Here is a 23,208-nt window from a genome sequence, read left to right on the forward strand (position 1 = left end):
TTGAGTTATTATATGATGCAAGAACAATCCATTCATCTTCAGTACAAGATAAAAAATTAGACGATGAAGCTCAAGAAAGTGTGCTCTAGAGAATAGAGAATGTACACTTTATTTTTCTGTCACCCCAAAGCACCCACATGTCTTTATTTCTGCTGCATTCCCTCATGCAAACTTTCCCATCAGTCCCATTCACACTTCCTCTTCCTCTTTCAGTCTGCCTACCACAGTCACTCCTCTAGTTCTGCGGCTGGTGCATTTGGCAGGTCTGCCTGTAGGGCAGCCCTGAGGTTGGCCCAGAAAAACCTGTGCTTGGCCCTGTCCTGAGGATACTCCAAATATGTGTGCCGACCCATTATGGACTTCAGCTGGTAGTACTTGGATGGGATCAGGTATAGAGGCAGAGGCTCGAGCAGCACCAGCACAATGCTGTCCGAGTCCCGAGAAAGGTGTTGGTGGCTGGCAAAGTACAGCTCGTAATGGCACCACTCGCTCTTGACAAAGTGAGCAGAGAGCACAAACATGGAGCGTCGGCTTTTCTCAACACATGTGATGATGTTCTCAATAATTGTCTTTCCCGGCACAAAGTTTTTCTCATGATGGCAGATTCGGAGCCCTCCTGTAGGGCCTTCAAGGTTGGAGAGGAGGGAATTGTGCACCCAGTCTGCGTCATGCTGGCTGTAAGAAACAAAAGCGTGAAACTCGATACCGACCAGATCTTCGGGTCGAACTTGTCGCATTCTGGCACGGCGTTTGGCTCTGGTCCACTGCAAGATCATGCTGATATACCAGAGAACATCCAATTGATGGCACAGCGTCACAACTGCGGTGATCACTATCACTGTTGGGCACAAGATGATGGCAGCTAGAAGGCCAGCGTTACAGGTGATCTCTAGGATCCAGATGTTTTTCAAGGTGGAGTTTCTGTCGGCCTCAGGGTATGAGCAGGAATAGTCCGTTGGCCAGTTCAGCAATTCAATTCCATTGCTCTTTTCAGACTTGATGCCAAGACTTATGAAACTCCTCAGAGCGCAGGTGCAGATGAAGGGGTTGTAACTGACATCCAGAGTTTTCAGATTGGGGCAGCTTTCCAGCTTGTTCACTGACGGGGCGTGGAGGGAGTTTGACTTGAGCTGAAGCTCAATCAGTACGGGGAAACCATTACATACTGGCAGGTCCCGCAGCCTGTTAGCATTTAGATTCAGTGATGAAAGGTTTTCCAGTTTTAAGATGGATGATGGCACTACAGAAACCTGGTTGTTCTGGAGGTCCAGTGTCTCTGTTCCTATTGGTAGACATTTAAAAACTGAGCCTGTCAGACCATTAGAAGACAGAATCATGTTGGTGATGTTTGGTGGCCAGACACATTCTTCCAGACCATCATAAACTAGGGAGTTGAGGCTGAGGTCCAGATGTTGCAGGGACTTCATGTGTTGCACGCGTTCACTCAGCATATGAAGGCTCTTTAGATTGTTGCCTACGAGAATCAGTTTCCTCACGTTATCCAGAGTCTCACATTCAACAGTCTTCTGAGCCTCCACTCTGGAGAATATGGAGTCAGATAGAGCACAAAAGGAGAAGTCCAGCTGGAGGATAGGACTCTGCGACCTTGGGCATGTCATGTGTATCATTGGAGTCTCGAAGATTGCAAAACTCTCCACTGGCAGGTTGATAAAAAAGTTGTATACAGCCTCCTGTGAAAAGAAGAAAGTCTTCACCACTACCCTTCTGGCTGAAAAGGACTGCATTTTACATGTCTTGGTCACATTAGTGTCTATATAAGGCAACTTGTTGAGGGCCACATCAGAGGCGCTCAGACTGGTAAGAGATGTACACAGAACCACGTTTACAAAGTGAGTTAAATCTGGCCAGTCGATTGTTATGTTGCTGAGATCAAGATGAGATGTGTGGATTTTGGCTCTCTCTCTCAACTGCTCACTTAGGTCTTTGTAGCCTCCAGTCAAATTCATCAACTCCACTTCAACAAAGAGTGACAGAGCATCAGCAAACAGATCATGGTCTATTATTTGATTTCTAGTGAAGGCTATCTGAAGCCTTTGAGCATGAACATCCTTAAGGCTACCTGCTTCGTAAACCAGTTCATCCTCCATGGAAAGGGTCAGTGTGCGTAGTTTCACTTGAGCAATATTCTTGAAATCACCTGTACTGATGTTTTTTGCACCAAGTGCTAATTTCTCTAGTTTTACCAGGGAGCTGAACTCACCCCCCAGTGTCATTGTGAGAAACTTGTTGCAGCTCAAATTTAGTGCCAAAAGGTTCTCTGTGTGGAACAGGTAACGCTGACCGGAAAGGTTCTTCAGTCGGTTGTGTGACAGGTCCAGATCCTCCAGGAGGGGTGTGTCGAGGAACGTCTCCGAGTCAATCTCCTCCAAACTATTCCATGAAATGTTGAGGAACCTCAGGAGAGTGGTGTTCTTGAAGTCTCCATGGTAAAGTTGCTGTATGTGGTTGCATGAAATGTCTAAAAACTCAACCGTCTGAGGCAGGTCTCTTGGGACTAAGGAGAGGTTTTGGGATGAGCGGTCCACGATGCTATCAGGGAATGAAGCACTCAGCTGGAATCCCACCAACATGGCTGCCGCCCAGAGGGCAGCAGTCACAGGCCTCATTGTTTGCCTGGAGGGAAAGTAAGGAAATAAACAAAAATGTTAGTGTTGATGCCAGTCTAAACTGTTTTAAAGAGGTGTTGATTCAACTTCATGGTCATTTTGGAAGATGTAGTTTGTGGTGCTGTTGAACTGTATTGCCTAATAAAGAGAGGTGTTTCTGTTGTTTAGCAGAACCTCATAGATATAATTGAGGGGACAAAAGAATATAAAGAAATAGTAAAACACAGCACCTTTAGTCCACACCTCTCTAAAACAGTTACAACAAAATGGAACTTTTTTAACCTTCATGAAGGTAGGATTTATTGCAGGACTCTTGTATTAGGTTGCATTAGGTATAGCGAGGTGTACCTAACAAACTGGCAACTGAGTGTACACAGAATATGCAGTTTGAATGTTTTTACCCTATTTGACCTGCAGTGTCATAATATGAAGTCTTGTTTGAAAATGAACTGTGTTTGATCAGTCAAAACATTAGGATTATGTATGCATCCACACGTCCCACATCTAATTTAAATACAGATATTGATTTCTTTAAATCCAAAGTCATATTTAAATACTGAAGTGAGCAAATGCATTAGATTTACATAGTAAATACAAATAAAATAAATACATAGTTTAAACCATTGTGCTTTTTAAAAATACTTTTCTAGACTCTTATTTGCTTCTATCTGTGTGTGTTGAATGATAAAATCTATATACAGTGGGTACGGAAAGTATTCAGACCCCTTTAAATTTTTCACTCTTTGTTTCATTGCAGCCATTTTCCAAAAATCAAAAAAGTTCATTTTATTTCTCAGTAATGTACACTCAGCACCCCATCTTGACAGAAAAAAACAGAAATGTAGAAATTTTTGCAAATTCATTAAAAAAGAAAAACTGAAATATCACATGGTCATAAGTATTCAGACCCTTTGCTCAGTATTTAGTAGAAGCACCCTTTTGATCTAATACAGCCATGAGTCGTTTTGGGAAAGATGCAACAAGTTTTTCACATCTGGATTTGGGTATCCTCTGCCATTCCTCCTTGCAGATCCTCTCCAGTTCTGTCAGGTTGGATGGTAAACGTTGGTGGACAGCCATTTTCAGGTCTCTCCAGAGATGCTCAATTGGGTTTAAGTCAGGGCTCTGGCTGGGCCATTCAAGAACAGCCACGGAGTTGTTGTGAAGCCACTCCTTCGTTATTTTAGCGGTGTGCTTAGGGTCATTGTCTTGTTGGAAGGTAAACCTTCGGCCCAGTCTGAGGTCCAGAGCACTCTGGAAAAGGTTTTCGTCCAGGATATCCCTGTACTTGGCCGCATTCATCTTTCCCTCGATTGCAACCAGTCGTCCTGTCCCTGCAGCTGAAAAACACCCCCACAGCATGATGCTGCCACCACCATGCTTCACTGTTGAGACTGTATTGGACAGGTGATGAGCAGTGCCTGGTTTTCTCCACACATACCGCTTAGAATTAAGGCCAAAAAGTTCTATCTTGGTCTCATCAGACCAGAGGATCTTATTTATCACCATCTTGGAGTCCTTCAGGTGTTTTTTAGCAAACTCCATGCGGGCTTTCATGTGTCTTGCACTGAGGAGAGGCTTCCGTCGGGCCACTCTGCCATAAAGCCCCGACTGGTGGATTGCTGCAGTGATGGTTGACTTACTACAACTTTCTCCCATCTCCCGACTGCATCTCTGGAGCTCAGCCGCAGTGACCTTTGGGTTCTTCTTTACCTCTCTCACCAAGGCTCTTCTCCCCCGATAGCTCAGTTTGGCCGGACGGCCAGCTCTAGGAAGGGTTCTGGTCGTCCCAAACGTCTTCCATTTGAGGATTATGGAGGCCACTGTGCTCTTAGGAACCTTAAGTGCAGCAGAAATTTTTTTGTAACCTTGGCCAGATCTGTGCCTTGCCACAATTCTGTCTCTGAGCTCTTCAGGCAGTTCCTTTGACCTCATGATTCTCATTTGCTCTGACATGCACTGTGAGCTGTAAGGTCTTATATAGACAGGTGTGTGGCTTTCCTAATCAAGTCCAATCAGTATAATCAAACACAGCTGGACTCAAATGAAGGTGTAGAACCATCTCAAGGATGATCAGAAGAAATAGACAGACCTGAGTTAAATATGATGTCACGGCAAAGGGTCTGAATACTTATGACCATGTGATATTTCAGTTTTTCTTTTTTAATAAATTTGCAAAAATTTCTACATTTCTGTTTTTTTCTGTCAAGATGGGGTACTGAGTGTACATTACTGAGAAATAAAATGAACTTTTTTGATTTTTGGAAAATGGCTGCAATGAAACAAAGAGTGAAAAATTTAAAGGGGTCTGAATACTTTCCGTACCCACTGTATTCTGCTATTTTGCATGTAATGCACTTATTGTGTTTGATAAAAGCATCAGCTAAATAAATGCAATTTGGTCACAGTGACATCTCCCATCATAAATAGTGGTAAAATAAAACATTTCAATAAACTAAATAGAACCCTAAATAAATAACTCTAAATAAAACAAAATCCAATCACTAATACAGTACATAGACAAAAGAGTGCACTAACCTGTATTGAGGGCAGAAGCACTGCAGCTTGATATGTTGAGGTTTTAATTAGTTTATATGTTGCAGTCCATCATATTTGGATAATTTGAATACCACCAAGTGGACAGTCTAAATAAGTAGTTGAAGGTATTTGTGCTCAGTCTTTAAGTCTGTAAAAGTTGCAAAGGTGCAAAATTACTTAAATTATGAAAAAATGTGCAAGAAAAGTGCACCAACAAACAAAACCAGTTGTTATCTAAAGACGATTGTCAGCTCTGCGGACAGTCAGCGGGTCTGTTTCTGTTCTCCTCATTTGCCTTTCTGATACAACCTCCGCTCATGTTACGGTAAATGACTGTGCTAAGAGGATACAGCCGTGGAAGTGAAAGCAAGCCTTATACCAATCACGTTTTTCTCTCATGTACATCCTCTTTCCACTTCCCCCTTTTTATATTCTTATCTGCTGTAATAATACTAAACTACTTGTTTCATAAAATGATGCCAATATGTAATGAGAGTGAAAGAATTTAAGTCTGCTCAGTTATTCTGATTTAAATCAAATTTAGATTTGAACTTCTTGTTCTTTTCGTGTTCTTATTAGGTGGACTGTGTTTAAAAGATGTCGATCCTCTGTCTCAAAGACACTCAGTTTGAATTATGTACACAAAGATCCAAGGGCAACTGACATAATCATGACTGATCTGTCACTTAATGACCATCCTACAAACTATTAACAACTCTCTTCACTTTGTAATGCTCAACGTTTTGGAGGCGTCTTTTCTGCAGTATCTTAGCAACCACAGTGAGGTCAGTCTGGGTGGTAGATGACTATTTCCCAACCCTATTAACTTATCCCACTAATGCAGAGTGTATCCTGGGCAACTGCACTGTTTACTCTAGATGGCTATAGACACTGTCCTTAATGAAGGAGGATGAGGAAGGGCTTTTTGATGGGCTTTGACTTGTTTTATTGTGATTGGGAGGCTTTATCAAATACAGGCCCCCACACACACACACACACTTCCCAGCAATGTTTTCACTCCTTTCCTTGGGTCATTGCCTGTTCCTCATACGGTAAGTGGAGCTAAATTTAATAAGGTCATATGAGCTGGTGTCACTGTTCTCACCTGGTGTGGTTTGATCAAATCTTAGACGATCACTGCTGACACTTTGCTTAGTAGCTTCTGGCCATGAAGACAACAAGAGAACAGCCTGTTTTTTTGTCAGGTTGCCCTAACATTGTATAGCCAATCCTTCTTTTTTGAATAAATGTGCTAGATATGTGTTAAACATGTGAATTCATAATGGGTAAAAAATGTTAACTCAAATTTGACACTTGTTTCAAAGAAAAGTTTAATTTAAGAGGGCAAATGATAGACTGCAGTGTGAACTACTTCTTAGTTATGGAGTTAAGATCAGAGTGCAAGCTAATTATTGACACAAGAACTTTTTTCACAGCAATCAGCAGCATGCTAAGAGATCTGCATGTGTACTGTAACACTGTAGCTGCTCAGTAATATGCTTTTACGTGTTGCTCGTCTCATTTAAAGGGTCTTCTTATTTTGGATGAAGTGCTTTTGGGATTACATGTGAAATTAATTTACCAGAAACTTCGCAAAAGTATGGCAATACAAGTGCATGTGAGTCAGGCGTTGTATGTGTGAACATTATGTGGTAGGGAGGGGCTGAGTGGGAACACAGTACACAGAGAGAGATAGGGAAGTCCGACCAGGATGTCAGATGGACACTGCAGCACCTCGAAGCTTCAGATGTTCCTCTCTCCTGGCTGTGATCGTTCTCTTCCCTCCTCCACCATCATGGATTTCTTGTCTTTCGCAGGAGGATTTATGATATTGAACAGAGCAGTTGCTCTAAGTGACACCAGCTACTCATTTCAAGTCGATTTCTGAAACAAGATAGACTCCTTCAATATGCTGAACCATCCGTCAACTTTCATTGGTCAGTGCCTCTTACTCTCCCTCCTGTTGGTGTGTTGTTTGAACAAAGCAGCCTGTTCGCCTGGGGAGGGCAGGAAGACTTGGCAGCAACCCAGGCCGGACCCCATCATCAAAGACCAGGCTTTCCTTCATGACGCTTTCCCTTCAGGATTCCTTTGGGGTTCGGGGACCTCTGCCTTCCAGACAGAGGGAGCCTGGGATCAGGAGGGGAAAGGCCCATCCATCTGGGACCATTTCACCCACTCCAATGTCAGTGCTAATTTGGCAACCGATACTGCCAATGTGGCCAGTGACAGCTACTCTCGCTGGGAAGAAGATGTGGAGGCACTGGAGTATCTAGGTGTACGATCTTACTCTTTCTCTCTCTCATGGCCCCGACTCTTTCCTGATGGGAATGCCAGGGGTCAGCCCAATGCAGCTGCTGTGGAGCACTACGGCCGCCTAATAAAGAGGCTTCTGGAAAAGAAAATCGAGCCGGTTGTCACTCTCTATCACTGGGACCTGCCACAAGTCCTACAGGAGCGATATGGAGGCTGGAAAAATGACACACTAGTGGGACTGTTTGAGGAGTATGCTGCATTTTGTTTCCACACATTTGGGAACCACGTTAAGTACTGGCTCACAATGCACAATCCATACCTGGTGGCTGTGCAGGGGTATGGGACAGGTGTGCACGCTCCTGGAGAAACAGGGGGTCCTGCTGGCTCTCTCATTGTGGCCCACAACCTGATCAGGGTAAGTTAGGCAGGGTCAATTGACTGATTGAAAATGTGAGTCTGCAGATGAGCATAGACTGTACTCACACTGGGTTTATCTGTAAACGACTTTCTCTGATGACACTTTCTGTGAACTTTGAACTTCTGCAGCTGTATCAGTTTATGACGGTCAATGAATGTTTGCGTCCTCCAAATGATTGTGAGGTCACAAGACAGTGAAGCAAACACAGACCGCGCCAGTGCACTGACAAATTACATCAAATAAGACTATGACGTCTGTTTTATTGCTTCGCAACATATAACTGGTGCAGCCAAGTGCAAAGCCTTAATGCTCACTTTTTGATTTATCTCCTGGCTGACTCATTGGACATATTTTATTTTGAGAGGTTTCTGATCAGTAAACAGGACACTTAAAGAGACATTGAGGTCAAAGTCCAACACATCAGCACTTTTGTGTTGGAGGGAAACAGTGTGTGACAGGAAGTCATGGAGATATGCCTCATTAATAATCACTTATGTTTATGCAATCAAACACAGATGGTATGTGTACAGCCAACACTGCGCAGATAGCGTGAACAAATATTAATTCTCTGATGTCTAATAGATTGTTTTCATGATTACTCTATTATTTCCGTTAAGTGACGTCTTTGGTCCCATTGGTTTGTTTATTATTTATCTGTTGGCACAATATCTCAAGAAAACATGTACAACTTTGAATTATATTTGGTGAAAAATAAGCCTAAATCGAGGCAGAGAACAAGTAATTATTTTCTTATCGACTACTGCATTTAAAGTTTAATATCACTAAAATAACAAATTCAGAACATTGTGCACCTGTGGCAAAGATATGTGCTCTGTGAGTGCTGTGAAGTTTTTTTTCATTGTTTTTGATTTTTCACAGCAGACATTTTGACTTTTGATGTCCTTTTCGGAAAAGCATAGGTGCTACTGATAGCTCTTTTGTGTCCAGCTGACAACATCGAGCCAGCATGCACAATACCTAATTCCTACTGGGACATGTAAAAGTGTCTGTGAAGTAGGCCTATTGTACCATGCTGTATGGACTGCATCATAATACTGTGTCTGCTGTGATTTCCAGGCACACGCGAAAGCATGGCACACCTACAACACCTTTTTCCGTCCAACTCAGAAGGGTAAGGTATCCATTGTTTTGGGATCCCACTGGGTTGAGCCTCAAAGAGGCCAAGCCACAGCTGCTAATGTTGAGCTCTGCCAGCAGTCAATAGAGGCTGTTCTTGGCTGGTTTGCCAACCCCATTTTTGGTGATGGGGACTACCCAGTCTCTTTAAAAATCAAGCATGGTGCCCTTCTGCCCACGTTCTCTCCTGAGGAGAAGCTCTGGGTGCAGGCAACAGCTGACTTTTTTGCTCTGTCTTTCGGGCCTAACAACCTTCGTCTGGGCCGGGGCCTGGTCCAGTATGGACAGACGGTGGCCCCAGACCTGAGGCGCGTACTGGGCTGGATAAAGCTGGAGTATGGGGACCCAAGGGTGCTGGTGGCTGAGGGAGGCTGGTTTTCTGAAGAAAGTGTGGGAAAGGAGGACACTGTAGCCATTTACCTTATGAAGAGATTTATCAACCAGGTCCTGCAAGGTAAGAGAAGAAGTGAAAAGAGCAATTAAAAATTAGACAATGCAATGAATTCAATGAAAGAAATCTCTATTTTTTTATTGCTGTGTTTTCATTTACAGCTATCAAGTTTGATGGTGTGCAGGTGTTTGGCTATTCCGCCTGGTCATTGGTGGATGGATTTGAGTGGAATTATGGCTTCACTATTAGGCGAGGCCTTTTCTACATTGACTTCAGCCAACCAAACCGAACCAGGAGACCCAAGACCACTGCTCAGTACTATAGGCGCGTTGTCGCTGACAGTGGTTTCCCCAGAGACGAAACCTCCAGAGAGATTAAAGGCGTTTCCCCTGCAATTTTCACTGGGGTATGGCTGACTCAACTTTACAGGTAAGAGGAGAATCTCAGAAGACAAGCGTGTGAGTTTTACACCAAAAAATGCTAAAAGAATGGAAAGTCTACCCTGATATTTTTTTTGTCTTTTTTGTTATTGTAGGTCCACTTCTACCCTTTCTCACCACAGTTTACTGACCCCCATTTGTACAGCTGGAACCTGACAGGAGACGGGTCATTGCGTCCAGTCCCAGGGGTGATGTTCCACACCAGCCGGGCCCAGTGCACTGACTACTTGGCTATTCGCGGTCATCTTCGCCTGTTTGCATCCACTGGGGCTTCTCACTACCGCTTCGCCCTAAACTGGTCTCTGATTTTACCCCAGGGAGACCTCTCTAATGTGAACACTGAAGCTCTGAGGTACAAATACACAAACATCTATTTCAGTATTCCTAGCGACCACAAACAGAAAAAATTCAGCCCAATTTGATTCATTTCAGTTCAATGCAATTAATTTCAAAACATAACCTGATCCACGCTATATATTTTAGCCAGATTCATACATACATTTTAAGATGATACCTCAGTCCCTCTTTCTGTCTACACATATTAACTCCTGATCCTGTTTCACATCTAACAGGTACTACCGCTGTGTCCTGACTGAGCTCAAGAAGCTGGACCTGCAGGCTGTCGTCATCCTCTACTACCCCACACACAGAGCTCCAAATCTGGGCATGCCTAAGCCACTGCATGCTTCTGGTGGTTGGCTCAACTACAGCACAGTGGAGGCCTTTCAGGAATATGCAGCACTGTGCTACCAGCAGCTGGGCCCCTGGGTTCCATACTGGATCACCATCAATGAGCCAAACAGACTGGTAGATGTTTATTCCAGTGGGGAAGAGACGCATCACGCAGCTCATAACCTTCTTTTGGCTCACGCAAAAGCCTGGAGGCTGTATGAGAGGGAACACTCTAGTCAACAGAGAGCGCTGGTATCACTCGCATTACATGCCGACTGGGCCGAACCTGCAAACCCCTTCCTTGACTCACATACGGCAGCAGCACAGAGATTCCTTTTGTTTGAACTTGGTCGCTTCTTAGACCCATTGCTGGGGACTAGATATGAAGAGAAACATAACAAGGGGGACTACCCGCAAGAAATGAAGGCTTACCTAAAGGAGAGAGCTCGATTAACGGGCCTCCCTGGATCCCCTCTTCCCAGCTTTACTGAGACTGAGAGGGAGGAGCTCAGAGGGACATTGAGTTTTATTGCACTGAACCATTTCACCACCCGTTTGGTCTCTCCATATCCCCACATGCAGGCTTATTTTCGGCAGAAACAACCACCTGATCATGGCTGTCTGATCCTTTCTGATCCCACCTGGCCCTTCTCCAGTCTGAGGCAGGCTCTTGTACCCTGGGGCCTGCGGAAGACCCTAAACTGGGTGAGCCAGAGATATGGAGAGGCTCTGCCTATCATCATCACAGCCATTGGGGTTGATGACCAGGCTCCTGTTGAGGACAAACTCAGGCAACACTTTCTCAGGAGTTACCTGCAGGAGGCCTTGAAAGGTGGGACATGCATTTCAGATGCTTCATCTCCATCATTGGACTAATATGTAATGTTCCTCTCCCTTCCAGAATGTTTTGCACAATTATTTTTCAGTGGGAACAAAACCTCTGCATTGTTCAGGATGTTGAGGCAGAGGCAAAGCAATACAGGTTTTATGACCATATTGCGCATATTGCCTATAAAATCCAGACAGAAACTGTCAGGATCATAAAAAGAGAGAGGAGGGGAGAAAAGGCAGTGCAATGACAATGTTGATCAAATGTTGTGTTCATACTTTGCCCTTTATGGGCCTTAGCTCACCTGTATGTACTTACTTTTTTCTAACACGGGCACGTAGCCTAGTCTTAACATGTTTGTTTTTCTTCATTGTAAAATACAGTATATCTGGGTTACCTATATTGCTCAAAGAGGAGGAGGAATTGGAGAGCCGACGAGTGATTCTTATCTCACATTTCTCTTTTATTATATTTGCCTCCAGCTCGCCAATTGGATGGAGTCAACCTGCAGGGCTTCTACATGTGGAAGCTACAAGATCGACATGTACCCCAGTTTGGCCTCTTCACCTCAACCCACCACAAATCCAAAGCCAAAGCCTCCATTGGCGTCTACAGAGAAATCATCACTTGTGGTGGTTTCCCCGAGGATAACACCATGCAGACCTGCAGACTTAGTGTGCTGCACGAACCTTGCTCTGTATGTGCATGGATGTTCAAAAACAAAGCGATGCTGGTTTTTGGAAGTTGTCTCCTAATAACAGCTGCTATGTTTGCAGCACTTGTCATCTTTGTCACCGTCACCAAGAGAAACCAAAAAAGAGGCAGGGGGAGGGGGATGAACAGGATGAGCAGGAGACGAGGAAGGGAAGGAGTCCCTGGATGCTCATGTCCACCTGTTAAATACTGACTGTAATGTTGCAGACAAACTGTGTGTGGCACACTGTCAGAGCAATGCTCTATAATTGTGTTTGGTCCAGTGATGATTGTGTCTGTGTTTGTGATAATTTTACCAACAATTACTTTTGCGGGAAAGTGTCTCCATTCATTTTACTGTAATAACAGGTTATTAGATGGAAGGTGATTGGTTAAAAGAATTGTAAAATCTATTTTGTTAGTTTCTACAGTAAAATGACCATAAGATGGCAACAGATATATTGAATGCCAAAGACTCACACGTTGTTCTTTTACAAAAATTGATAATTGGTTATGTGAGCTCTGTGGTTTATATATATATAGGAGAAGAAAATGCTTTACTAAATTGCTCACCTTACCCATGAAAATATGTCAATGCCATGATTGTAGTATTGTAATAAAGACAGTCAGTGATGATTATATATGTGACTTTAATATGATATTTTATATGAAGTTCAGCTCATATGTACTTGTGGATTGTGTCCATTTTTTTGAAAGAACGAGTTTGAAAACACAGAAGTATCAAATGTTATCCACTTCATTTCAACACCAGATATCATTTTTGCCACAGAATCTCCATGGGACAATGACGCCCCCTAGTGTCACAGTTTGACGCTCTGATGAAACAATGTGAAACACGGATCTGTCTTTTGTTAAAAAAAAAAAAAGAGGGAAAAATACCAACAAGTACAGTTTATGCTCATGTGTTATTGTCCAGCAGTGTCTGTGACTGGACGAATGAAATAACTTTGCATTTCAGAGGTTGACATGATTGTTGCCAGGGGCTCAGCCTACATTAACACATCTGGATGACTCATCTACTGATAGTCATTGTGTGAAACTCTGCTTACTGTTTAGGTTTGTTAAGAGATCACTTTTATTTTCAATTAAAAGGTGATCTAAAATGGCACACGGGATTTGATTTTAAAAATAATGATAATAATAATGATGTTGATAATAACAACAAATGATTCATCACGAACAGATCAACCAATGGGAAGAGGCGTTCAGGATGGCAAGTCACATGACCCCGTCTCCTCCAGACTGCATGCAGTTTGGTATTAAAATGTTTTCAGTGCCACCAAGCGTTGTGTTGTTACACATTTGAGATGATAGATACGCGTTGAGCTATTTTAACGGATTATATCATCACATTGAAAACCGGGACTGACGGCACTCAAGGCGAACAACGTTGCAGGTGTTATTTTTGCGGTTGTATCAAAAAAAAAGTGCAGAGCTACTGTAGACAGAACACAAGCTAGCTAACGTTAGTCAGGTCGGACGGCGGCGAGGCCCCAACCGGACGGGAACACGGGGGAACCATGGCCAACATCGCAGTTCAGAGGATAAAACGGGAATTCAAGGAGGTGCTCAAAAGTGAAGAGGTTTGTTGTCAGACTTGCCAGTTAATGTTGCCGCTGTAGTTTTTCCTTCCTTTGACTACGAGGCTGAATGTGAATGACGCGTCGGTGGCTCAGCTGTCAGCTTTCTAATCACCAAGATGCTAGCTTGAGCTAACTGACACGGCAGTGCATCCGGCTTCACAAATAGCTACTAGCTGTTAATATGCTACTGTGGGAAAGTTAAAGCCAAGTATGTTACAGTTGTTAGCAAGCAGTTTATCGGGTTATACAAGCATTACCGCAAAGAAGTGAGTCTTAAATTCACAATTGCTAACTGGCTCTCTTGCCATGCCTTTCAATGGTAACCGAGCTAGCTGCGTTAGCAACGATATATTGGTGTGATCCGCGTGTATTCTTAAAGGTTTGCTCTCACGTTATGTCCCCCCCTGGATCTGCATAGATTCGTCTGAACTTACATTTGAGAGCCGTAATGTACGTATGTAGATCCGTAAGATGTGTGCAACAAGTTGAGGTCAACTTTGGCTAATGCTGCTGCGGGGAGGTGTCAACTTATGCTGCATAGGCAGGTTTGAGTTTGACAGCGAGCTAGCTTAACACTTTGTGGCCTGCCTGCCCGCTGAAGTTAAAATGCTTCTTTGCCTTTTCACCCCTTTTCAGACGAGCAAAAACCAGATAAAGGTGGATCTGGTGGATGAGAACTTCACAGAACTTAAGGGGGAGATAGCAGGGCCACCTGACACACCATATGAAGGTGAGGGGCTCATTTAGACACACTGCTGTCTGCTAACCTGTATGCGTGGTTGCACAATTTTGTTATTTGATATTGGGAGTCACTGACAACAACTTTATTTTGAGAAGGCCTCACGGACTAACTGTTTCAAGAGACTTTTAATACTTAATGTAAATAAAAACAACTTGCATCTTAACAGTCACCCTTTGATTGGATTCTTGCAATAGTCCTGTCATGATTTTTGAATAATTGTGGTACTTCTCATTTCTTCCAGGGGGTAGATATCAACTAGAAATTAAAATTCCAGAGACGTATCCATTCAATCCACCCAAGGTAGGGATTCATTACTTCTGTAGAGTTATTACAGATAATCATCCCATTGTGTGTGTACATTTGGAAATGTTCCTTTACTGCGCTAAATCACAAATGATTTTCTTTGTCCCATTTTCATTTCATCTCTCAGGTGCGGTTTATCACGAAGATCTGGCATCCCAACATCAGCTCAGTCACAGGTGCAATATGTCTGGACATTCTCAAAGACCAGTGGTGAGTGAATGTGCTGCAGCATTCCTAACATTTTTCATCCATCATGCAATACTTTTCTAGTCGGGTAAGGCAGTATTTCCCCAAAAGCCTTATACTCCTGCTGCACTCTTAAAAACAGTACAAGCACCCTTGGGCAAGAGGTTGCAGCAGCAAGGTAATATTTTCTCCATTGTTATGTCTTTACTTCCTGTTGTGCTATCACTTTGCACTTCATTCTACTAGAAACTGATGGCCAGCTGAGCAATCACAAACAAAAGCCATAGCCATTTTTAGGTTGCTGTTCTTATTGCCCACCCCTGTCTATAGTTTGATGACTTCAGGTTAATCTCATTAATAATTTCAGCTTTAAAACTGTGCAAATATGCGTTCATTCAAACTCCTACTTGCTGTAATACATCGACAGAATATACAACGTAGGTTCAACAAAGTTAAACAGATGAGTGAGTCTGTTGATTAGTTATTAGAATTAATCCCAATTTTATGTACAGTGATGTAAGTGTTCAGTCACCCTTAGATCAAAGGTATTTAAACTAGCTGGCCCACTGTCATGTGACGTATTGAAAGTATTACTCCACCACTCCAGTAATAGAACAGAGGGCAACATATCTGTAGAAGTCAGATCACATGAGGAAAGTTCCCCTTTATTGGTGTTGCACTAAACATACCATAAAACATACCTGTATGTTCCTTCAGGGCAGCAGCAATGACACTGAGGACGGTCCTCCTGTCGCTACAGGCCTTATTGGCAGCTGCAGAACCAGATGATCCACAAGACGCAGTGGTAGCCAATCAGGTGGGTGTGCATGTGTATTTATGTTTTGACTTTTGTTTGACAAATTTACTGTATTTCTAATTTTTCAAGCGGAGCAACATTATGTAAATAATGTATTCATTGCTATCTGACACTAGATTTTGGTTGTTGTAGTAGTGTTGGGTAGCTCAAACATGTTTAAGTTGTAAAGGCTCTTGTTGTAAATTAGTTTTAGAGCTGATACAGTTTTCTGAACTGATCACGCAAAGAGTTCTTAGAGAGTCGTCCTGTAAGCTAAGATAAGAAAAGATATAACTTTATTAATCCCCCGTAGGGGAAATTTATGTTGACATATCAACTCAGAGGAAAGAGAAAAGTAAAAGAACAGATGCAGTAATGTAGAATCAGTAAACTTTCAACGTAGATGTATAAATATATACATTGTATACACACTATATATGATCAGTATACAGTTAACTTTCTATGTAGATGTTTAAATATTAATACACTATTTACACACTATATACAATCAATATATGATAATTATTTACAACCAGTTAAATGTCTGAAAGATAACCGGGAATAGTCCGGTAAATGTAAAACCTGGTGTGGTTGGGGACCTCTGTATTAGATGGTTGCCATATCCACACTTAATGATTGTTAATCAAAATTACGAAAATATGTCCATTTGCATAACGTGCATTGGCGCATCGCCCGGTCTAAGCAGGGTTTCCCCCGGAGAACAAGCTGCAGCTGAAAAACCTTTAACCATCTAAAGGCCGGGAATATTTTTGTTGTTTTTACTGCTGTGCACGGACATGTGAAGTGAAATCATCCTGGAGTGCAGCCCTGGCGTAAGCAGCAGCACTCGTACCCAAAATACTGTGGCATCATAGGCAGAATTTCTCACAAATATTGTGATACTCATTTGTGTCAGTATCACTTAGTTCTAATAGATCACCTCCCAAGGCAAACTACTTAATTTCTGCTAGGGAGAGTTCTAATCCAGTGCAAGATTCTGAATTAGGACTTTGCACTACCATGACGTGCAGATCACACATCTGTAGGATGTATCAATTTATGTTAGGTTCACCCGTGTATGACCCTGGCTTGTTAACCGAAATGCCGTGATATAGGTGGATGCATCATGGTTTTTCCTGTGTTGCACAACAGTTATTTTTGCACGTTAAGCAATATTCACTGCGGTGCTAGTAAAGGGACACTGTTGTGAAATACTACGCGTAGATAGTAAGCTCTTTCCCCTATTCTACTCAGCACATAACACCTACATACTATCACTAATATCTAATGTAGTAACAGCCATCCATCGCTTACCAACCCACATCCCAAGGAGAAGTACTCGAACTAATGAAATAATGTTGTCTAGCATAAGATGTTACATTTATGGCACAGCATGTCACCCCCTAAACCTTATCGGCAGGAAAACCCTGTTATTAATATGACCTCAGAATCATTATAGATACTATTGTTCATGTTTGTCTTTTGTGTCTTTATTTCACAGCTTTTGACATTTGTATAGACATTAATATAAAAAATAGGCAACATGACAAACCTCCTCCCTTCTGAGGTGCTTTTTATTTGCACATTAAAATCCAAAAAGAAACATTAATTACTTAAAAGGACTAGTTTGCATCACTTTTTTTATAATTTGCTTTACTAACCTCAGGTCCTCCAGTCACCACCTAACTTCTTTTCCTAACAACCACTTTTCTCATCTGAAAATTGAAAAATAATTTAGGATGAACCAGTCTGTAGGCTACAAGACAGAGTTGTAGGCTACACCAGTTTAGTCTTACTTTGTACCTGATGTTCTCAACATTTGACAAGTAGGTAGTAATAAAATACAGCTACCAGTTACTTTATTTAAATTGAGCTAATGTTAAGTTACATAGCAGCCAAACGATGTAGCCTACTCTATAAGCTTTCCTGCTCAGCTGCGCAGTCTGAAGGGGAGACGCTAGCGCAAACTGGCTTCAGTTTTCCAGCAGTCGGGGGACAGACTTTTCTTGGTCTTGAGAAGCTGACACGCTGTAACCGACACTGTACATTTACTGCCGGAATAATTTCCTCCGCTCGCGTTCACCTTCACTTTCTGCTGCTCTGACAATGAAACACTCGCTACTCACCTCCCGGTTCGGAGTTACGTTGCTGTAATAACAGCACCTGTCACGTAGATGTCCTTCGAAGAATGAGGAGAGGAAGTGAGCCAAGCGATGAGTGTTACCGTGCTCGCACAGTGTGTGAGTGAAAATGAGTAGTGCATTGATATAATAATGATTGTGGGAAATTTTAGTAGCGGCGGTCATAATTCAGCAGCGGCTCTTGAATGGTTATAGGGGAAAAATTGATTTATGTTGGAAAAAAAAAATGACGAGTTATATTCTGATTAATCACTTTATTTAAATTTAGATTTTGTTTGAGGAGTTAAAAAAAAATGTTTAGGGTGACATCATAATATATGACGACAGACTATTTAAAAAAAAAAAAAAAAAAAGTCAGTACAGATGTAACCAGCACAGTGTTGGCATGCTTAAACCTTTTCACACAAACTTACTGTTGATTTTCACATTTGTTCCTCACCCAGTACAAGCAGAACCCAGAGATGTTCAAACAGACAGCGAGGCTCTGGTCTCATGTCTATGCAGGCGCTCCCGTCTCCAGTCCGGAGTACACACGCAAAATAGACAAACTCTGTGCCATGGGCTTTGAAAAAGTAAGTTTCTCCAAACTTTTTCCCCTCCCCCTGCTGTGCAGTGTGCTGCTGGATTCTGCTGCAGAATAAAACTGAATGGTTTTTGTTCTCTCCCCAGAATGCAGTAATAGTGGCGTTGTCGTCGAAATCCTGGGACGTGGAGACAGCGACAGAGCTACTGCTCAGTAACTGAATCTTGACACCCTCTTCATCTTCCTCTTGATCCCCGTCTCCCCTCCCTCACACATACATGCGCTCTCTCCTCCAAATTGCAGCTGTCTCAAGGCGTGTTTTCCCCCGTTGCACCCGCTGTTTCACAGTGGACTCATCGCCTCCACACTTCCCCCTCTTCTCCATCCTCCCCCTTTTATCCCCTCTGTGTGGCATCTCTCCTCCTTGCTCATCACCTCTGCTGTACAACACTCCAATCAGTCGCTCTGTGAGCTCTTATCTCTGGTTTCCTTAAGTTCATTCAACATTCCACTCAGCGCTACAATCAGAAGTTCAACCACATCTCGCCCCCCTTTGAAGTGAATGCTAGACTTAAGACCCCGCCCATGCCTGCCAATCTCCCGGTTTTCCTGGCTGTGTCCAGGAAGCGGCTGTCGGCGACTTATTCTTGCCTATGCAGTGCATTTACTTTCATTTATGAACGTTTGCAGGAGAGAGTCAAGCCAGGTCATGATTTTTACACACTATTGGGATGGTTTTCTGAACAGGGAATGAGCAGAGTCCTAGAGTAACTACATTTTAAAATTGGTATGTCTTAAGAAATTGTCTTGCGCTAGGTCCAACATCACTACCCTCGTTCATTCACTCATCCTTAGACAATAAACACTCATACACACTGAAAGTCTGAATAATTATCTTGTTCCATCAATGGGAGTTTTTGAGGGCACTTAAAATGCATAAGCAGTTCACTTAAAATGAAATTGTAAAATATACTGTCAACGAAGGAAATATGGAGTTAATTATACACAGAACTGGACAAGGCTTTTTCCCTGTTCTGGAACCTAGCTCATAAAGTGTCACTGAGGTGTTCACACAGTCATGCCCCCCACCCCACCCACACACCCACACACACACACACACACACATTTTTAAAAGATTTTATTTGGTCTCCTGCAGGAATACATTTGGATTCTTGTTTTTAAACTGAGAGAAAACAAAACAATCAAATAAATGTTCAGCCGTAACACAACCTGTCACATGTCTGGATGGAAATAGTTCGAAACGAAATTGAAAAATGTTTCATCAACTTAACTGCGCCAACAGATAAATATGTCAAAATGATTCATCTGTAAATAAAGATATTAAAGTCTGTGTAAATTAATCCACGCTGTCCTTTTTTTTTTTTTTGTAGCACTGTTATATTTCTGAACGGGAATAATGTTTTCCCCTTAGCAAATGCAGCTAATACAAAAAAACTACCTTGCAACAATGTAATGCTCAGTAAATCAGTCAGTAGTTTCTTATATAGTTAATCTCAGTCCCAACATTGATATACAGGTGCTGGTCATATAATTAGAATATCATCAAAAAGTTGATTTATTTCAGTAATTCCATTCAAAAAGTGAAACTTTTATTATGTATACATTCATTCCACACAGACTGACATATTTCAAGTGTTCATTCCTTTTAATTTTGATGATTATAAATGGCAACTAATGGAAAAACCCAAAATCAGTATCTCAGAAAATTAGAATATTGTGGAAAGGTTCAATATTGAAGACACCTGGTACCACACTCTAATCAGCTAATTAACTCAAAACACCTGCAAAGGCCTTTAAATGGTCTCTCAGTCTAGTTCTGCAGGCTACACAATCATGGGGAAGACTGCTGACTTGACAGCTGTCCAAAAGACGACCATTGACACCTTGCACAAGGAGGGCAAGACACAAAAGGTCATTGCTAAAGAGGCTGGCTGTTCAGAGCTCTGTGTCCAAGCACATTAATAGAGAGGCGAAGGGAAGGAAAAGATGTGGTAGAAAAAAGTGTACAAGTAATAGGGATAACTGCACCCTGGAGAGGATTGTGAAACAAAACCTTTCAAAAATGTGGGGGAGATTCACAAAGAGTGGACTGCAGCTGGAGTCAGTGCTTCAAGAACCACTATGCACAGACGTAATCATCACAATTAAATGAAAAACATTTGAAATATCAGTCTGTGTAATGAATGAATATAATATCCAAGTTTCACTTTTTGAATGGAAATACTGAAATAAATCAACTTTTTGATATTCTAATATAATATGTAATATATGACCAGCACCTGTACAGTCCCCTCTAAAGGTATTGGAACGGTAAGACGAATTCCTTTGTTTTTGTTGTTCACTTAAGACATTTAGGTTTAAAATCAAAAGAGACAAGAGTTCAGAATTTCAGCTTTATTTTCTGGTATTCACATCTGGATGTGTTAAACAACTCAGGACATATCACCGTCTGTATTAGACCACTGCATTCTTAGGTTGGCAAAAGTAATGGAACAAATAATCTTAAAGTAAATAACATTTAACATTTGGTGGCATAACCCTTGCTTGCAATAACTGCCTCAAGCCCATCGACATCACCAAACTGTTGCATTCTTCATTTGTGATGTTAGTGCAGGCTTTTACCACAGCTTCTTTCAGTTCTTGTTTGTTTTGAGGTGTTTCTCCCTTCAGTCTCCTCTTAAGGAAGTGAAATTGAGGTCAGGTGGTTGACTTGGCCAGTCTAAAACCTTCCACTTTTCCCCCTGATGAAGTCCTTTGTTTTGTCGGCAATGTGCTTTGGGTTATTGTCCTGCTGCATGATAAACTTCCTCCAGATCAATGCATTTCTCCTTAAATTGGCAGACAAAATGTTTCTGTACACTTCTGAATTCATTCTGCTGCTACCATCATCCGTTACATCATCAATAAATATTAATGAGCCTGTTCCAGAAGCAGCCATGCACGCCCAAGCCATGACATTACCTCCAACATGCTTTACAGATGAGCTTGTATACTTCGGATCATAAGCAGTTCCTTTCTTTCTCCACACTTTGGCCTTTCCATCACTTTGGTAGAGATTAATCTTGGTCTCATCAGTCCATAAGATTGTGTTCCACAACTTTTTCTGTACTTCTTTGCAAATTTCAATCTGGCCTTCCGATTCTTACTGCTGATGGTTTGCATCTTGTGGTGTGGCCTCTATATTTCTGTTCTCTGAGTCTTCTTCGAACAGTGGATTGTGATCCCTTCACCCCTGCACTGTGGACGTCGTGATTTGGGAGGTTTTCTTCACAGCTCTCATGATATTATTATATTATATTATTATATATAAATTACTGTTGTTTTCCTTGGCCGACCTGTTCGACGTCTGTTGCTCAGTGCACCAGCAGTTTCTTTGTTTTTCAGGACAGTCCAAATTGCTGTGCTTGCTATGCCCAATGTTTGTCCAATGGCTCTGGTCGATTTTCCTTCTTTTCTCAGCTTGACAATGGCTTGCTTTTCTCCCATAGACAGCTCTCTGATATTCATGTTGGTTTATCCTCTTTAACAGGAAAGGCAGTCTTTATAGGTTTGAACCAAGTATGAAAACTTAGACTAGTCATGCAGAGCTATTTAATGTTTGGACAATCAACCTAAAAGGCAACACCTGGGCAACAAGAAACATCTGTCAGTCACATGTTCCAATAGTTTTGCTCACTTGAAAAATGGGTGGGTTTAAGCAAAGGGTGGTATGTCCTGAGTTGTTTAACACATCTAGATGTGAATACCACGAAATGAGAGCTGAAATTCTGAACTCTTGTCTCATACTCATCTTTTGATCTTGAACCAAAATGTCTTCAGTGAACAACAAAAACAAAGGAATTTGCCTTACTGTTCCAATACTTTTGGAGGGGGCTGTATAGAGAAACTGTTTATGCTGCTTGTTGTTAAGGATCCAACATGTGTTTATAAGCTTGTTTGGCAGTGCACATATTTGAATAAAAACTAGGCTGATGCATTAAATTTACAAGACCAACAGAAATTGAACCTCCAGGGAATTACGTTGCCAGTGAAAATGGAGCAAGCAAGCCAATTTAGATGAAAAATGTGCATGCAGAAGAACTGGCGAATGGATTATGTATATTGGAGTTTGCTTTCCTGTACAGTTGTACTTTGAACTTGTACAGTAGTATTGCACTAGTGTTGCATTAGATTCCTGGTAGAACAACCAAAATTTCTTCTTTTTTTTTTACTGTCTCAACAAGGACGTAATATATGCACTTATCATAAGGTTCAGATCACATTGCTTACAGTGTGGCACACTGAGAACGAGCATAACAACAGATGGCATGCTTGTTAGCATGTTGTGCCGTGCTGAACCTCTCCAAGAAACCCTGGCACTAATCTGAACACTGCATTTCAGCCTGCGTACTTGCACCAAACACGAGAAAACCTGCCACTGAGGTGTTTATGTCCACTATTCAACAGCAGTATGTAGTGTAGATCCATCCAAGGACCTCGGTGACAGTATCACAGTGAACTGTTCAGCAGTGCACCTGCTGCACACTACAGCAAACTCAGGTTTCTTTTGCGCCACGAGTGGAAAAAGCTTATTTTGTATCATTCCGCTGGATGTTGGCATATCTCTCTAGTACATCTACTGGAACTCCTCCAAGCATCCCAGAGCAGGTTACTGTACTACATAGAGCTATATACGTGCCTTGAATAGAGCACACTCCCTGGCTCATCTAATGGCCCTGAGATAATCACTCTCTATGCTATTAAAATGCACACAAAATAAATTAGCTTGTTGCATTATTAAAGTGTTGAAGGTTCCATAGGACTGACTTCACCACAGCACGCCTCCTTGGATATGCTTTGTTCCAGCTGTGCTACATTAGATTAATTTTGATGTTTGGGCCCACAGGAAAAT

The 23,208-nt window shown here is 42.0% G+C and overlaps 3 protein-coding genes across 3 annotated transcripts; 2 read left to right on the plus strand and 1 right to left on the minus strand.

The window, feature by feature from the left end:
- Nucleotides 1–144: 144 nt before the first annotated feature.
- tlr1 (toll-like receptor 1) lies at nt 145–5,503 on the minus strand. The gene is made up of 2 exons (XM_038700365.1): nt 5,166–5,503; nt 145–2,634 (listed from the first exon to the last, which is right to left on the minus strand). Exon 2 carries the CDS (start codon nt 2,625–2,627, stop codon nt 228–230), a length of 2,400 nt encoding a protein of 799 aa, XP_038556293.1. The 5' UTR covers nt 2,628–2,634; nt 5,166–5,503; the 3' UTR covers nt 145–227.
- A 654-nt stretch (nt 5,504–6,157) lies between these two features.
- On the plus strand, nt 6,158–12,642 carry klb (klotho beta). The gene is given in 7 exon segments (XM_038699502.1): nt 6,158–7,836; nt 8,917–9,430; nt 9,529–9,747; nt 9,750–9,796; nt 9,903–10,159; nt 10,380–11,311; nt 11,791–12,642. Coding segments are annotated over 7 exon segments (3,156 nt in total). The 5' UTR covers nt 6,158–7,074; the 3' UTR covers nt 12,216–12,642.
- A 616-nt stretch (nt 12,643–13,258) lies between these two features.
- Nucleotides 13,259–19,657, plus strand: ube2ka (ubiquitin-conjugating enzyme E2Ka (UBC1 homolog, yeast)). Its single transcript, XM_038699503.1, has 7 exons — nt 13,259–13,605; nt 14,242–14,335; nt 14,589–14,647; nt 14,778–14,860; nt 15,554–15,653; nt 18,217–18,345; nt 18,443–19,657. Exons 1-7 carry the CDS (start codon nt 13,543–13,545, stop codon nt 18,515–18,517), a joined length of 603 nt encoding a protein of 200 aa, XP_038555431.1. The 5' UTR covers nt 13,259–13,542; the 3' UTR covers nt 18,518–19,657.
- Nucleotides 19,658–23,208: the final 3,551 nt, after the last annotated feature.

This window comes from Micropterus salmoides, unplaced genomic scaffold, assembly GCF_014851395.1.
Source record: "Micropterus salmoides isolate LMB-PRFRI ecotype aquatic unplaced genomic scaffold, ASM1485139v1 Ms_hic_scaffold_5, whole genome shotgun sequence".
NCBI lineage: Eukaryota > Metazoa > Chordata > Actinopteri > Centrarchiformes > Centrarchidae > Micropterus > Micropterus salmoides.

Excerpts from the sequence above, each read along its gene's own strand:
- tlr1 (XM_038700365.1), bottom strand. The coding sequence starts at position 2,627 with ATGAGGCCTGTGACTGCTGCCCTCTGGGCGGCAGCCATGTTGGTGGGA.
- ube2ka (XM_038699503.1), top strand. The coding sequence starts at position 13,543 with ATGGCCAACATCGCAGTTCAGAGGATAAAACGGGAATTCAAGGAGGTG. Across the intron at positions 13,606-14,241 it reads AGGTGCTCAAAAGTGAAGAG|ACGAGCAAAAACCAGATAAA; the intron begins GTTTGTTGTCAG and ends ACCCCTTTTCAG. Across the intron at positions 14,648-14,777 it reads ATCCATTCAATCCACCCAAG|GTGCGGTTTATCACGAAGAT; the intron begins GTAGGGATTCAT and ends TTCATCTCTCAG.